Source organism: Platalea leucorodia (genome assembly GCF_965183815.1).
Source record: "Platalea leucorodia genome assembly, chromosome: 2".
Taxonomy (NCBI): Eukaryota; Metazoa; Chordata; class Aves; order Pelecaniformes; family Threskiornithidae; genus Platalea; species Platalea leucorodia.
Genome location: NC_138824.1, coordinates 157,828 through 174,027, shown reverse-complemented (window position 1 = coordinate 174,027; position 16,200 = coordinate 157,828). Strand labels below are relative to the sequence as shown.

General features: G+C 59.7%; 1 protein-coding gene across 1 annotated transcript in view; it reads right to left on the bottom strand.

Annotated features, from left to right (window-relative positions):
• Nucleotides 1-373: 373 nt before the first annotated feature.
• The window catches only part of DCHS1 (dachsous cadherin-related 1), a gene marked incomplete at its 5' end in the record, with an annotated part of 49,159 nt that continues 33,332 nt past the window's right edge, over nucleotides 374-16,200 (bottom strand). The window contains 8 exons of the mRNA XM_082303892.1: nucleotides 374-5,616; nucleotides 5,869-6,007; nucleotides 7,315-7,601; nucleotides 8,113-8,243; nucleotides 9,474-9,628; nucleotides 9,810-10,021; nucleotides 14,389-14,502; nucleotides 14,997-15,860. Of these exons, the coding sequence (XP_082160018.1) occupies nucleotides 3,002-5,616; nucleotides 5,869-6,007; nucleotides 7,315-7,601; nucleotides 8,113-8,243; nucleotides 9,474-9,628; nucleotides 9,810-10,021; nucleotides 14,389-14,502; nucleotides 14,997-15,860 (4,517 nt within the window). The 3' untranslated portion in view covers nucleotides 374-3,001. The remainder of the gene's footprint in view (nucleotides 5,617-5,868; nucleotides 6,008-7,314; nucleotides 7,602-8,112; nucleotides 8,244-9,473; nucleotides 9,629-9,809; nucleotides 10,022-14,388; nucleotides 14,503-14,996; nucleotides 15,861-16,200) is intronic.

Below are 16,200 nucleotides of genomic sequence, written 5' to 3'. Positions count from 1 at the left end.
CATTGCAGGCCTGACCTATTGCCAAGGCCAGGAGGCAGGCGGCCGTAGCGAGGCAGCAGGGCTGCCTGGAGCTGGCAGTGTCTGCCCCAGGGGCCAGAAGCAGCCACAGCACAGCCCACATGCCGCAGCTCTCCCGCCCAAGGAGCTGCCCAGAGCCAAGTGCAAGGTACGGGTCCTGCACGGGTGACTGTGGCCCATGGCACGTTGCTGGCAGCCACGCCACGCGCTGAGCCCCACCGTGCCTCAGGTCTGTCCCCGCCTGCCAGCCCTGCTGGTGCTTCTCCCCAGCGCCCGGCAGGGCCACGGTGCCAGCACAGCGCGAGCCCAGAGCAGCAGTGATGATGTCGTCTCTGTACAAACAAGTGTGGTTTATTAAGGCATTTCTTTGAGAAGTTGGCACTTGGGTCCAGGCTGTGCTGGAACGGCCCAGTGTGCAGGCCGATGAGCAGCGCCCAATACATGCAGCTCAGCGAGACACGATACAAAAGGTACAAACAAAGTAGAAAACAGGAATCGTAGTACAATGTGTAAAAATAAATAACTGGAGGCTCGGCTCCTGGCTGGGCTCAGCAGCCCATGGCTGTGTCCCCCAGACCAAAGTGGGGCTGCTGTGTGTCTGACCCTTCTATGTGGCGTGCAGAGGGGTGACCCGTCCGTGTCCCCTGTCCCAAACATGCTGGGGGGAGCAGGGCTGCTAGGGCTCAGGGAGCACAGGGCGCCCTTGGCATGCTCCCCACAGTGCTCGTGAGCAGGACAGCCCGGCCAGGAGAGAAGGGACGAGGGGTGCCCGCCCCGAGAGCCTCCATGGGCTGTCCCTGTGCTGAGTGAGGCAGAACCCATCCTCCCCTCCCAGAGCTGCCTTGGGTCCTCTGTGGCTCCCAAGCAGTGCAGGCATGGCCCTGCAGCCCCCTTGGTGCCACCATCGCTGCTGCAGATCCCTGTCCTGTGTCGCTGCCCTGTGCCCAGGACAGCTCCCAGGGCTGCTGGCACCAGGGACCCACTCACACGTGCATCATGGGGACCGGGGTGCAGCACTGTGCCTGCGGCGTGGGGACGCCCACAGTGCAGCTGGGCTGGGACCTGTGGCACAAAGCGGAGGGTTCAGGGCTGAGACAATGACAGAGATGGGGCTGCAGTGTCAGATGGTTCTTAGTGGGAAATGGGGGGGAGTGGGCAAAAGTGATGGGTTTTGGCTGGTGTGATAAAACGTTTGGGGCTAGGGTTGCAGCCATGGTGCTGACATGCTTCGGGCTGAGGCTACAGAGTGGGTCTAGGAAAAGTGTGATAGGAAGGAAATTCCCGCAGACCCCCTTCTCAGATGGCTGGGTGTCCTCCCCGACATCACAAACATGCTCGTGCCCAGGCTGACTGTGTATTTGCAGCTGCTGCGGTGCTCCACATGCCCTGGCCCTGGCCCTGCACCCATGTCTGCATGTGGGTCACAGCGACCGTGACCGTCCAGGGCCAGGGCCGCAGTGGCAAGCCCTAGGGCTGCACTCCCAGGGCACAGGGCCACACGATGCATGCCTGCTTCACTGTGAGCAGCCATGGGCTGCAGGGTGAGCACCAGGTGGGGGCTGATCCCAGCGTGAGCGTGACACCAGCTGCAAGGCGAGTGGTGCTGGAGTGAGGATGGGGACCAGCCCCATTGAAGTGTGGCTCTACCCCATGCTCACGACATGGCATGAAGGACCGGTGCAGAGCAGCCCGTGCACAGAGGGCTGGCACCTGCCCGCATTTTGGAGGTGTCCCTGGTGGCCCACACTGTCCTGCTGAGCACGGCACACTGCAGGGCCCTGGGGGAGGCTGGCTGCCCAGTCTATATGTAATATGCTGGCTGCCACCGTGCCAGCTTCAGGCCATGTGGCTTTTTGGGGTATCCCCTCCCACCTGCTCCTGGGCAGCTGCAGGCTGGCTACCAGGCCTGGGGCAGATGGAGCAGGAGGAGGCCACTGGCTTGTGTCACTGAGCAGCCACATTGCTGCCTTTCCTGGGGCCAGGCTGTCTTGGGGTCAGCTCTGCTGCAGCTCTCGCGCCACTGCTCCTGCTGGCCCCGCCGCACAGCCTGCCTGGTGCCTGGGCAGCATCCGTGCCTGGTGCCCAGCCAGCCCGCAGCCCAGAGAGGTACCTGGCCCCGGGAGCAGCTTCTCCAGGAATGGGGCTCCCATGCTGAGCAGGGTACCTGCCTCCTAGCCCAGGCTCCGAGGAACAAGGCTCTCCAGCAGCTCTGGGAAGGAGAGCCCTTAAAAGGGTCACATGCAGTGGTGGGAGGTGGAAGGGCTCGAGAGACCCCAAAGAATCCCCTTTCCCCCCACCAGCCATGGATAGGCAAGCAGAAAGCGGGCACTGCCTTCTCCTCCCACTCCAGCCTGGCCTGAGATGGGTCTCCCCTCACTATCAGGAAGCAGGCTCAGCCATCCCCGGCCCCGCAGGCAGGATGGGCAGCCCAGCGGGCTGCTGTGGCTATGCCTGCTGAGCAGTGCATCCCTGCCCTGGGAGCATTCCTCCCCAGCCCTGTGAGCTCCTGCGGGGAAAGGGCCAACGGGGATGGCTCAGTGTCCTGCTGCACCCAGGCTGCTGCGTGGCTTGGGTAAGTGGCCGGGGAAGGGCAGGGTCTGCAGTCTGCAGTAACCTGGCCCAGCAGGGCAGGGAGCACCCCGTCTGCTCCCAGCCTCTCTCAGAGCAGAGTACCGTGAAGCACCATCCTGCCAGGCGCCGATCTGAGACACCATGAGCAGTACAAGGAACCGCCGCCCTGGGGTGCTGGCACTAGGATCAGCAGTCCATAGGGCATCAAAACCAGCACTGAATCTGCCAGACCACAGGGTGTGACAGGAGGCAGCAGCCCCAAAGGACACAGGAACCCACAGCCCATGGGGGCCCCGGGCCAGGCAAGGTGCTGGGAGAGCAGGATTAGCACCCATGCAGAGCAGCCCTGGGCTTGGCCCTGCTCCTGACCCCATGGCTGTGGGGTGGGGCAGAGGAGTCCACGGGCCCAGGTCTAAATCCTGAGCTCGGCCTCCTCAGGGGGCTCCAGCGAGTGCTCGGCACTGATGGCAGAGGCAGAAGGCCCCTGTGAGATGCCAAAGGGCGAGACCACGGGGGAGCGGGCGGCCAGCGGGGACAGCGAGGGGGAGAAGCTGGGCGACATGGCAGAGGACGAGATAGAGCCCTCGTGGCTGATGGGCGAGCGGCGCAGGGAGGACGGGTGCGGGAAGGTCCTGCCCGCCGGCGGCTTGGGGGGCACAGACTTGGCACCCGGGTGGGCGACTGAGGTGATGAGAGGTGGGGGGTCGATGCGGGGCTTGGGCTCTGCCTTGGGCTTGGTCGGGAAAGGCTTGCGCAGGGAGCTCTCATCCTTGAGGCGGGCAATCTCTGTGAAGACGCTGGCCAGCGGCTGGAACTGGGGGCACCAGTTCAGCAGGTAATCCCAGTTGTAGCTGCCGCGGAGCTCCTCATCACTGGCCACGATGGCGGTGAGCGAGCCCTCCACGGAGGGCTTGCCGTCCTCCGGGAAGGCATAGTCCTGGGGCTGGGAGGAGACGCTGAGGCCACAGCGCACGCCGAGGAAGGCGCTGCCTCCCCCATCCTCGCGGTACAGCTGCGGGGGTGGCCCTGGCAGCAGCAGCCCGGAGCCCTTCTTGCTCTTGAACCACTGGGTGCTCTCCAGGGCGGCCGGCTCACAGGAGATGTCAGAGAGCTGGTCGGCATCTTGCTGGATGCCGGAGTCAGGGCCGCGGGCGGAAATGTGCTCCTGCATGGAGGCTGTGATGCTGGCCACGCGTGGGTACTCGTTGATCATCCGGATCTCATCATCCTCAGCAGCTTCGGCGGAGCCTCGGCCGCTGGAGTGTGAGGGGTCCAGCGAGCCGCCCCGCGTGTAGGGCCCTGCCGGCTCGCCCCCATACCCCGGCAGGGCCTGGTGGTAAATGTGCTCGCCCCCGGGAAGCGCCGGCTCCTCGCGGCCGAGCTTCTGCAGGGAGCCGCTCTGCACGCGGCCCAGCGGCCCATCCCCCTCCGGCTTCTCATGGCCCCGGCGGTGACGAGAACGGACCAGTGCCAGCACAATGGCCACGGCGGCCAGCACCACCACAACCCCCAGCGAGGCGGCGACGGCCACCAGCAGCAGGTTGAGGTCCGGAGCCAGGCCGAAGGAGGTGTGCGTGACGTCGATGGTGACCTGCGCAGAGGCCGAGCGGGAGGCAGGCAGGGGGCTGCGCGCCTGCACCTCCAGGCTCATCTCGCGTGGCTCCCTCTTGGCGCGCCCAGCTCCGGCCTGGGGCTGGCTGTCCACACGCAGGTAGATGGTGCCTGTGGTTTGGTTGATGGCAAAGTACGGTGAGGGCTTTGCCAGGGAGTACAACACAACACCATCAGCCCCCTCGTCCTCGTCTGTTGCCAGCACCCGCCCAATGCTCTGCCCTTTGCGGGCGCCCTCAGGGACCTCAAAGTTGAAGGAGGGGCTCAGGAAGATGGGATCATATTCGTCCTCTCCGGTCACCAGCACCCGCACGGTCACCGTGGCAGAGGCATTGCCAGCATCAGTGGCCCTGACGAGGAGCTGGAAGGCTTTGGCTCGTTCATAGTCAAAGGTAAGTCGGGAGCGCAGCTCCCCAGAGCTGCTGTTGACGGCGAAGGCATCCCGGCCCTCCGCCATGCTGGGCTCCCCCACTGGCTGCTCCAGCACTGTGTACCGCAGTTCCCCGAAGATACCGGTGTCTGCGTCGACGGCACGCAGCGTGGTGACCAGTGTGCCGGGAGGCAGGTTCTCCCGCATGCTGGCACTCAGCACCTCCACTGGGAAGTATGGCTTGTTATCGTTGACATCCTTCACCTCGATGGCTACAGGTACCAGTGCAAAGTGCCCGCCTGGCACATCTGTGGCCTGCACCACAAGTGTGTGTAGTGCCTGGGCCTCCCGGTCCAGGGGCCGTGCCAGGCACAGGGCCCCCGTACTCTCATGAAGCTGGAAGAGCCCATGCTGGTCACCTGAGCTGATGGTGTAGTGAACATGGCCACGGGGTCCCGAGTCAGCATCGTGGGCCACCACGCGCAGCAGCTCTGTGCCGGGGGGTGCGCTCTCGCTCACCGCTGTGCGGTACTCAGCTCTGGTGAACACGGGTGGGTTGTCGTTGACATCCTGCACGGTGATGAGCACAGGCACCGTGGTGCTGCGCTGCGGCAGGCCCCGGTCCGAGGCCGCCACAGTGAGGTTGTAGACCGGGATGGCCTCAAAGTCTAAAGGCTCCACAAGCACCAAGGCACCCTGTGTGCGGAGATGCCCTCCTGCCCAGGCCACCCGGCTCTCCACCTGGAAGGCATTGCCGCCATTGCCACTGACGATGGTGTAGTCGAAGCCAGCGTTCTCCCGGGAGAGGTCGGCGTCACCTGCCTCTAGTGTCAGCACGGTGGTTCCGGGGCGCAGGTCCTCAGGGACACTGGCGTTGTAGCATGGCACCTGGAAGCTGGGGCTGTGGTCATTCACATCCAGCACCTGGAGCTGCACTGTGGCCCAGGATGAGAGGCTGGGAGAGCCACGGTCGCGGGCCTCCACCACCAGGTCCAGGGTGGGCTGGCTGGCGTTGAATTCCACCCGCCGAATGGTGAAGAGGGTCCCTGTGAGGGCACAAAGCCAGAGTCAGCATGGGGGCCAACAGGGAGCTGGGAAGGACGTTAGGGAGGAACAGGCGTCCAGGATGCTGCGGTGGGAGTGCTCGATGGCCACACCACCATGTCTGCCTCACTGGCCACCCCAGACAGTGACCTGGTGAGGGGCTGAGCCTGGGCCAGCACTGGGGCACCTCCCTCTGCAGGCACTGTCAGAGCAACCCACGAGATGGGCCCCACACAGCAGCCAGTGCCACGCACCATTGCTGGGGTCGATGGCGATGTCGGGGCTGGGCACGGCCAGGTGGAAGGTGACATCCCCGTTGTTCCCTGAGTCTGGGTCGGTTGCGCTCAAGGTGAGAATGATGCTGCCTGCAGGCGTGTGCTCCGGCAACGTCACCTGGAAGAGGAGGAAGCCCCAGTCAGCACCGGGTCCCCCACACGGGTGCCTGTTCCCCCTTGCCTGGAGTCAGCCAGCAGGGCTGGGAGAAGGTCTGGGGCTGGGCCAGGGCAGTGATAGCCAAGGTGGTCCAGCTTATCGCTGGCCAGGGCCCGCCCCACCTCTGCACCAGGGCCATGGCTGGCATACTGCGGGGGCCTGTCCCATGTGCACAGCACCTAGCCTTGTTAGTGTGACCCCCAACCAGCTTCAGCATCCAGTTCCCGATCCTTTTCTCTGTTTTGCTGTGCTATTCTGAAGAATAGCTGGTATTTTCTCCACAAAAGGTGTTTTACACAAATCAAAACAGCTGTTGTCTTTTTGGTGTGCATGTACAGACAGTTCTGTCCTCTCACAACCTTCAAGCATTTCTGTGGCTTCCCAGTTTCTTGCATCTCTGCTTCAGAGATGCAGCATGTTGCGCGAGTCTGCTTTCATCCAGTGATCTGCCTATGGGGCCCCAGGCCAGGTCTCGCCAGAAACACTTGTCCAGGTTGTGAGCCATCTCCCACCACTTCTGGCCTTCCCACAGTTCCCACCTATTCCAGCATGTACCATCTGGAGCATGTGCAAAGAAGGGCAACGAAGCTGGTGAAGGGTTTAGAGCACAAGTCTTACAAGGAGCGGTTGAGGGAGCTGGGGTTGTTTAGTCTGGAGAAGAGGAGGCTGAGGGGAGCCCTCATCGCTCTCTGCAACGGCCTGAAAGGAGGCTGGAGCCAGGTGGGGGTCGGTCTCTTTTCCCAAGTAACAAGCGATGGGACAAGAGGAATGGCCTCAAGCTGTGCCAGGGCAGGTTTAGGTTGGATATTAGGAAAAACTTCACCGAAAGGGCTGTCAGGCCCTGGCCCAGGCTGCCCAGGGAAGTGGTTGAGTCCCCATCCCTGGAGCTATTTAAAAGCCGGGAGATGTGGTGCTTGGGGACGTGGTTTAGTGGTGGGCTTGGCAGCATTAGATAAACGGTTGGACTCAATGATCTTAAGGGTCTTTTCCAACCTAAACGATTCTATGATCTGCATGCAGCTGTGCAGGCCCGCAGCTGCTGATCCCAGTGCTACGTGCCTGGTTTCAGCCTCCTGTCCACACCGCAGTGACAGCACAAGGGGTGTCAGGATGTGGATGGGAGCCCAGGAAGAGAGGGGCCAGGATGGGCTCAGACCCACGCTCAAGGGGATCTCTGTGCCTTGTAAGGCCAGGTGAGCCAGGCAGGAGCAGCAGAGGGGCTTGTGCCAGACAGCCTGCACTGCCTGGCACACCTGCGTGCACCGTACCTGATAGAAGCCCTGGCTGAAAGTCGGCGCATTGTCATTCACATCCTCCACAACGACGGTGAGGTTGGCCTCGGTCTCGTGGCGGGTGTCAGAGGCACGCAGGGTGAGGGTGTAGTGGCTGCGCTGTTCATAGTCCAGTGGCCCTGTCAGGGCAATGCGTCCCCCATACCGCAGCACACTGAACGTGCCCACGGCATCGCCATCCAGCATGAGCGTGTAGGAGAGCGTGGGGCCTGAGTCCACATCATTCCCGGTCAGCTGGGCTATCTGGGTGCCCAGCAGCGTGTCTGTGGAGAGGCGAGGCATGAGCAAGCAGCCCCATCTCCTTGGAGAAGACCTGGCTCACGTGGTGGGAAACCAGCTCAGTCCAGAGCCTGAGCACCGGGGAGAAGGGGGAGATGCTAGGGGTAAGGGGGACGGTCTTGGGAGCTAGGCAGGGCAGGTCAAGGCTGGCACAGGCACAGGGCACGCAGGCCAAGGACAGAGAGCAGGCAGGGCAGGTGTGTGCAGCCAGAGCCTACAGTGCGGGCAGGGGCCAGGGATGAGTTGGGAATTCAGCTGATTCCCTCAGGACACAGCTGCAGCATAGGGGCTGTACAACCCCCAGCCCCAGGCCGTCACAGATGGGGCAGTGCCGAAGAGCTCGGAGGAGCCCAGCCAGTGGGTCAGCACAAGCCAGCCCTTGGCAAGGGAACAGACAGGCCTCTCCGGGGGCTTCTCCCCAACCCACAGGTGTCCATCGCGCCTCAACTCCTGCCATTGGTGACACATTACCTCATGGGGCTGAGCTGCACTTACTCTCTGGGACCCGCACCTCCCAGGGAAACGGGATGGTGGGGCTATTGTCATTGATGTCCATCACCACAACGGTCAGCGTGGCAGAGCCCACAAGAGGCGGCGTCCCTCTGTCCATTGCCGTTACCACCAAACTGTGGGCAAGCACAAGGGCACAGCACAAGGTTCACAGATATGTGGCCATATGTGTGAGGTAGCAATGCTTGCATGCATGCACCGCATCTGGAACATGTCGGGGGGGATACTGCATGTGTGCACAGGGTTGGAGTGTGTACATGTGGTAGTGGAACTGTGCACAGCATCTGGAGTGTCTAGGGCAAGGGACATGTGCAGAGCATCTGGAATGCATATGTGGGGCAGTGGATGTGTGTACATGGAGAGTACGGTGGGGCAGGGCAGCAGATGGATGCACATCTGAGGTGCATGTTTGGAGGGCAGTGGGTTTGTGTCCAGCACCTGGAACATACGAGCAGGCAGTGAATGTGGGCACAAGTCTTTGGAGCATGTGGTGGGCAGTGGATTCATGCACAGCCCTGGCATGGGCATGTGGGACAGAAGATGCATGCATGGTTGGAGGCTTTTGCAAGGGAGACAGGCCTTTGGAGCATATCTGGGTGTTGGGGAATGCAAGGAGCCTCTTTGTGGAATGGTGATGGGTATGTGAATGGAATGAATGCCCTAGGCCTCCCCATGCCTGGGAAGAGGGGAGAGAGACACGTAGACATTGGAGCGTGCATACGGGGGAGAGAACATAGCCTGAGTGGGGTGGCAGAAGTTGTTCCTTGCATCTGAACCATGCATGTGTAAAAGGGTAGGGGAAGACTTAAATTCATTGTGTGTAGTGTTTGCCATTATCTTATATCTGTGCGGCTAGACGATGTCTAGAGTGTGTGCACATGGTGAGGGGCCCAGAGGACCTGGGCTGAACTCAGGAGGCCTTACAAGAGGGTTCAGGGCAGTGCATAGCATCTGGAGCATGTGTGGCAGGGCAGAAGGGTGCAATGCATGGGAGTGGGAAGGGACTGAGCATATGTGGTCTGGATTAAGCAGGCAGGAAAGGGAATGGATGTGGCCACTGAAGAGAGTCCACTGCCCCCCCTTACAATCTTCTCAGATTTGCAGAGACCAGGCTGAACAGAGCACTGGCTCATCTCATGGCCATCTGTCATGCCTTCGATACCATTTGCTCCCCATGTTAACACTAAGCCTAAGTTCCTGCTGTTTGGTAAAAATATTTTACAGGCAGGGCTGAGACAGCTTTGGGTGGCACCAAGTAGCAGAGTATCCTCCGCAGCCTTGAGGACGCTGCTCCACAGCTATGCCCCCCTCGTACCTGTGGCACAAGTTAGCCTGGCTCCACTCACCGGGTCTGGGACCAGATCTCCCTGTCCAGGATGGCAGCAGTAGTGATAGTGCCAGTCTGAGAATCGATGTGGTACAAGCCTGTCATTGGCAGGGACTGGTTGATGGCATAAGTCACCTGCCCATTCGCTCCCTGATCCATATCATCTGCCAGGACCTGCAAAGCCACACGAGAGATTCAGCAGTGCAGTTGTGGAGCCTTGCAAACCACAGCCCTCTAAGACTAGACCTCTCCGTAGGTGCCAGCCCCAGGCCCATGGCACAGCCCCCCACTGCCTCACCCCAGCAGAGAGGCAGGCCAGGGGCCCAGATGTCCCTGTTTGTGCCCCCAGTGATACCTGGATGACTGGCGAGTCATAGCTCTGTGACTCCCAGATGAACGCCACATAGTTCTGCAGCTGGAAGCGTGGCAAGTTGTCATTCACATCTTGCAGGTTAAGGTTTATGGCCATAAAGCCGAAGGAAGCTGCTGTCTCTGCCTGGACCACAAGGCGCAGCCGGGGGCTGGCCTCGAAATCCAGGCTGCTGGAGTCCTGAACTGAGATGGCACCTGGGAGCAGGGAAACAGCAGGATAGGATGGGTGAAGAGGGGGTGAATGAGGCACCAGCACATCCATCCCTTGTCTTCTCTTTTGTTCCCTTGCACTCAGTCCATCCCTCTGCCCATCCATCCATTCTCAAATAGACAGAACACACACCCTGAGCTCTTCTGAGCCCTCTCCAAACTGACAGCCTTCTTGTCAGTCCCAGTGAGCTGCCCTGGGTGATAAATCCTGCACCTTGCTCAGGACAGACAGCTTCTGCTTACATTAAAGCATGCAATAGTCCTCCCACTATGGAGACACCTTCTGAGGTATGGCCAGTTTAAGAGAGAACTGCTCTGTGTCAAGCCCTATACTGCTACACAAGCCCCTCAAGCTCCAAGCCAAAGTCACCTAACTGCAGCTATTAGTCTAGGTCAAATCCTTACAAAGACACTGTAGGAGCTGCCAGCAGTTCTCCTGCTAGGCGTCTGAGGACAGACATCTATTTTTACCCTTCTGAGCCACTGTGCACCTGGGCTTTTGCAATGACAAGGTATTGCTGTCCCACCCAAGAAGGTGGAGGACATCCAAAAAGATATACTAAAATGACTGGCACCATTTGACTGCGAGAGCAGGCCCTGCCTCCTGGGCTGGCATGGCACAGAGAAAATACAAGGAAAGCAGTCAGCAGCAGTCCGCTTTCTGAAGGGTTGTTCCTGCCTAGGACAGAAGCAGCAGAGCCTGAGGTGCCACAGTATGGGGCTGAGGATGCTCCTGTGACATTCCCCTGCTCTGGTCTTGTCCACAGCAGGCACTTTAGTATGCTCGCCAATGCAAAGCGCTCACACAGCTCCTGTGGACATCACCTCTGGTCCTCCTTGAAAAGGAGATAAGCCTGGGGGTGGCTGAGGACAGTCATGCACTGGTGCCCATGCACTGGTCCATCGTCACAGCAGAGCTGAAGGACAGGGGCCCTGTGTAACACCGCTTGGCAGCTGGCACAGGGCAGGAGAGCAGCACTGTGCCAGCCCCCCTTGGCCTCCCTCACTCTGGTGCTCCAGCACCCCGTATTCAGTTGCAGCATGCAGCCCCTTGCCCTGGGAGAAAGCAGGGCAGTGTCTCACAGACAGACAAACGAGGCTCAAGGAGGGATGTGTTTTAAAGGAAAAATCCTGTATTCTGGGCACTTTGCCCAAGGGAAATGTTTCCTCATTGAGATGAAGTGGTATTGCCACAGCGACTGAGGTGCAACCGAGATGCAGCCAGGACACGTCCAGGGTGTTCTGAGAGCCACTGGCACACATGGCTTGAGCAGAGACAAGATGAAAGGACGCGAAGTGACAGGGATCACGGGGGGATGTGATTCTGTGACCCCATCAGGGTCACTTGCCATCAGGGCAGCTTGCCATGCAGACCAGTGTCACAGCCATGCATGGGGTAGCAGAGCCCTGCTTATACTACCCAGGACAGCAGGGAGAGGCGAGCTCTCTGCATGACGGACCCCACAGGTCTCAGCCTCGCCCACTGGGGAGCACGGTCCCTGCGTGCAGGGTCTGGCTGCAGACCTGGGTGGAAAAGCGAGGGGGAGGAGAAGGGCACTGTGAGGTCTGTTTCAGCTGTGTTGTCGGCACAGGGTTTCAGTTGTGAGCTGCTGCAGCAGTGCTCAGGAGCAGACCGCTGGGCAGATCTCAGCAGTTGCTGTTCTCGCACAGCCTGGCTCTGAACTGAACAGATGGGACAAGGCACAGCTCTGGCAGCCTGGGAGTCACTTGGGGCTGCTTTCACCCCCAGGCTATAATGGCAGCCATGTAGGCTTCAGCTGAGAGACCTGGGTACACATAGGAGCATGGTGACTGCTGGCTCAGAGACCTGGGTGCTGGCTCAGGGACCAGACAGAATTGGCCAGGGTGTGACCCTGTCAGCCCCTCCTTCATGGACATAGCAGCTTTGGCACAGCTCCATAGCTATGAAATGCTCACCTCTGAATGGCAGCTTCAGACAGACACACTCCTATGGCACTGTGCAAAGGCTGCTCTCCTTCACAGGCAGCGATCCCTGGGACAGAGCATGCAGGGGAGCCCTGGGCACAGCAGCTCTCCATGGTCAAAGACCTCTGTGAGCCTGCTGCCCATTGACTCTGGGTTTCAGGAACTGCAGAGTACCAACTCCTGAGCTGAGTCTGGGGTGGGGGTTACTCTGTTTGGGTGCCCGCATGTACCAGGTGACAGAGGAGTTGCGATCGGGCTGTGCACATGGTTTCGTTGCAAGGTGGCATCAGGCCCTCTGGGACAGTCGGGGTGCAGACAGTCCTGCAGGGGCAGCTCAGCGTGGTGCTGGCTGGCTGCCATGATGCAAGGCTGCAGCAGGAAACCTGCAGCTGCAGCTCAGGTTCCTCAGGACTCAGTGGGCCCATGCCCCAGTGGGGGCTGGGACCCCCTTCATGAGATATGGTGTGCTGGTCTGGCCTCTCCACAGTGCTCTCGGTGGCCGTGCTGTGGCTTGCTTGCAGCAGCAGCAGCACTGTGCAGTGAGTAGCTCGCAGCGACACCAGGGTGCTGAGGAGCCTGTGTAGTGGCTGAGGGGATGTGCGGTGACGGGGGCTGCTGTGAGCACTGCTATTTCAGATGGGTACTTGTACATGGCTGAGCATTTCCCGCCATGCTCATGGTGGGACTTAATCATGGTGCCAATGGATTGAACGCTGTGCCATACCATGGGTGGCTCACAAGGGCTTGCACAGTGGCACAGTGTCAGAAAAATCTCTGTCAGCCTGGTATCCTGTCCCAAACTCAACCATCGAGCAGGCACAAGAGAACGGAGTTTTAACAAGAGGCTCCAGCTTGACGTCTGGGCTCTGAGGACTGACTTTCTCATATCATAGAATCATAGCATAGTTTGGGTTGGAAGGGACCTTTAAAGGTCACCTAGTCCAACCCCGCCCTGCAATGAGCAGGGACATCTTCCACTAGATCAGGTTGCTCAGGGCCCCATCCAGCCTGACATTGAATGTGTCCAGGGATGGGGCATCTCCCACTTCTCTGGGCAACCTGTGCCAGTGTTTCACCATTCTCATTGTAAAAAATTTCTTTCTTATAGCTAGTCTGAATCTACCCTCCTTTAGTTTAAAACCATGACCTCTTATCCTATCACTACAGGCCCTGCTAAAAAGTTTGTCCCCATCTTTCTTATAAGCCCCCTTCAAGACCACAGTAAGGTCTCTCCACAGGCTTCTCTGCTCCAGGCTGAATGACCCCAGCTCTTTCAGCCTTTCCTCATAGCAGAGGTGTTCCAAGCCTCTGATCATTTCTGTGGTCCTCCTCTGGAGCTGCTCCAACTGCTGAGGACTCCAGAGCTGGACGCAGGGCTCCAGGTGGGGTCTCACCAGAGTGGAGCAGAGGGGCAGGATCCCCTCCCTTGCCCTGCTGGCCACGCTTCTCTTGATGCAGCCCAGGATACGGTTGGCTTTCTGGGTTGTGAGTGCACATTGCCAGCTCATGTCCAGCTTTTCATTCACCAGCACCCCCAAGTCCTTCTCCACAGGGCTGCTCTCAATCCCTTCATCCCCCAGCCTGTATTGATACCGGGTGCTGCAATATTCCAGTCTCTTCCAAACTACAGGGCAAGCACCAACCTCCCAGCAAGGCACGCCTCACGCTACCCTCAGCCAGGGTTTCCCGGACACTAAGGGATGTGCAGCCCTTCAAAGGCTGCCCTTTGAACCTGTGGTGCAAACAATGCCAGCTTGCCCAGTATCCCTGGGCAGCATCCTGCAACCTGCCTCACTGCTGTGCCTGGGTTATCAGCCACCCACAGACACCACTGCTGGGTTCAGCACCCGCTGACGGCTCAGGGAACAGTCTGGTGCAGAGGGAGGGCTCCCTTAGGATGCCCATTGGACAGTGAGTGGTCCCCCATCTTTGTCACCTTTGGGACTGCACAGAGACAGCCATGAGTCCACAGCAGGGCTGCAGACACAGCAGCTTCATGCACACCAGAGAATAAAGCGCAGCAGTCCAGGTGCCTGGCTCTGAGGCCCCAACACAGGATGTGCCATTTGGCTGAACTTGCCATCTAAGGCAGGGGCTGCACCCAGACTGCATCTCAGTGATGGTCCTGGCCTCTGCTAACTCCTGAACTAGGCCTACGAGCTTTTGGGGAAAGGTCCACTTAGGAGGGACAAAAACTGTGCTGGGAGCTGTGCTAACAGCCTCTGGACAATGACAGGTTACTGTCCACGTCCAAATACTAACACTATTTAATTCACTGGTATAGAGACGCGGACTGTGCTGCTGTGCCTTTGGGGGGCTCTGAGCCTTGTGATAGCTGAGCAGGCATTGGCAGAGCACAGGTGGCCTCCCCCTTGCTGCTTCCCCGGGCGGTCTTGGTGCTGTACCTGAGCTGGGCTGGATAAGGAAAGCATTCTTCTCGTTGCCGCTGACGATGCTGTACGTGATGCGCCCAGAAGAGCCCCCCGTGTGCACAGCTTGGATGCTGGCCACGACAGTGCCTGGAAGAGAGTGAAACAGCGTGAAGGGGCAGCAGAATCTCGGGGCAGGTGGCAGAGAGGGGCAGGGTGGTGTGTGGGCAGCACACGCTGTGCCACAGGAACACAGGTCTGCCTGAGGACACTGCTGCCAGAGGGAGCGAGATCCAATGGTAACTTTGGGCTGGAAGCCAGGATTCGTGGGTCCTGTCCATGGCCCCTCTATGGTCTCACTGTGACCCCTGGAGACCTTCCAGGAGCAACCGGGTACCCATGACTGCCCACAGTGATCTGAGGACCCTGAGGCAAACCCACAGGGATTACCACCCTGAACGGCCTGGGCACCAGTGGGATCCTGCAGTCCCTTGGGTCTACCCAAAGCATAATGGGGCTTCCCAAGGCCTTGCAGTGCTCCCTGGTTTGAGCTTCCCACAGCTTTGCCAGTCCAGCACCCACCTCCCCTCCCGTCCTGTCCCATTTCATCCCAGCACTTGCTGGTCACTCTGCCCTGCTGATACCTGGGGCAGCATTTTCTGGCAAGGCCACGTCACTGGTGCTCCGGGGAAAGCGCAGCCCCCGGTAGGGCTCTTCCTGCAAATGGATGACCACCACACCAGTAGAGGAGAGTGCTGGTTGCCCCAGGTCTGTGGCCAGGATGAAGAGTGTCCGCTGGCGCTGGTTGAGTGAGCCCAGGGGCTGCAGCAGTTGGATATCCCCTGTGTAGGAGTTGATTGCGAAGGCAGAGTTGGGGGTGGCAAGGCGATACAGGATGGAGGCATTGGCACCCGCATCCCTGTCCTCTGCCCTCATGGTGGCCACGACCTGCTTGAGTGGTGTGTGGCGGGACAAGTTGACAGTGAGTGGGCTGTGCAGGAAAGCGGGGGCATGGTCATTGACATCTCGCACCGTGACCGTGACACGCACAGCTGCGCTCTTGGGCTCCCATGGTGCTGAGTCCACAGCCTTAGCCAGGAAGCTGTAACTGGGGTGGCGTTCCCGGTCCAGCGCCTGGGCACTTCTGATGCGCCCACTCTGTGGCTCGACCTGGAACATGCCAAGTGACTCATTGCCCAGGTAGTAAGAGACCTGCCCATTGGTGCCCTCGTCAGGGTCCTCAGCCACCAGCTGCAGCACCAGGGCACCAACAGGCAAGTCCTCTGGCACCTCCACCACATAGGTGGCCTGAGCAAAACCAGGTGCGTTGTCATTTAGGTCCAACACCCGCACGTTCACTGACATGGTGGCACTGCGTGGGGGAGTGCCGTGGTCTTGTACCACCACTGTGAGGCTGTAGGAAGCAACTTGCTCCCGGTCAAGGGCACGTGCAGTGGAAAGGACACCAGAGACCGGGTCTAGGCTGAAATCCTGCCCAGGGTCTCCATCTGGAAAAGAAGAGACGGAATAACAAGACAGCATGACTATAACTGGTACAAGGAAGGACCTGCCCTATGCTGCCCAGAGAGGACAGCATGAAGTCCATCCCAGTGTGGCCTGCAGGGAGGGTGGAGTGAGCTGTTCTCTGTAAGGCCCCAGTGGGACTGAACCTCCTTGGTCCAGCTGTGTGTGTGTGTGTGTATGTAAGAACTGGCTCCAACAGCTTACAGGCCAGTGTTGCTGCCATGGGAAGCCCCCAGGCAATGCATGGCATGATAACAGCAAAGAGATCTCACTTAGCAACCTGTAAATTCAACAGGTCAGAGCAGCCAAGAGAGGTATGGAACT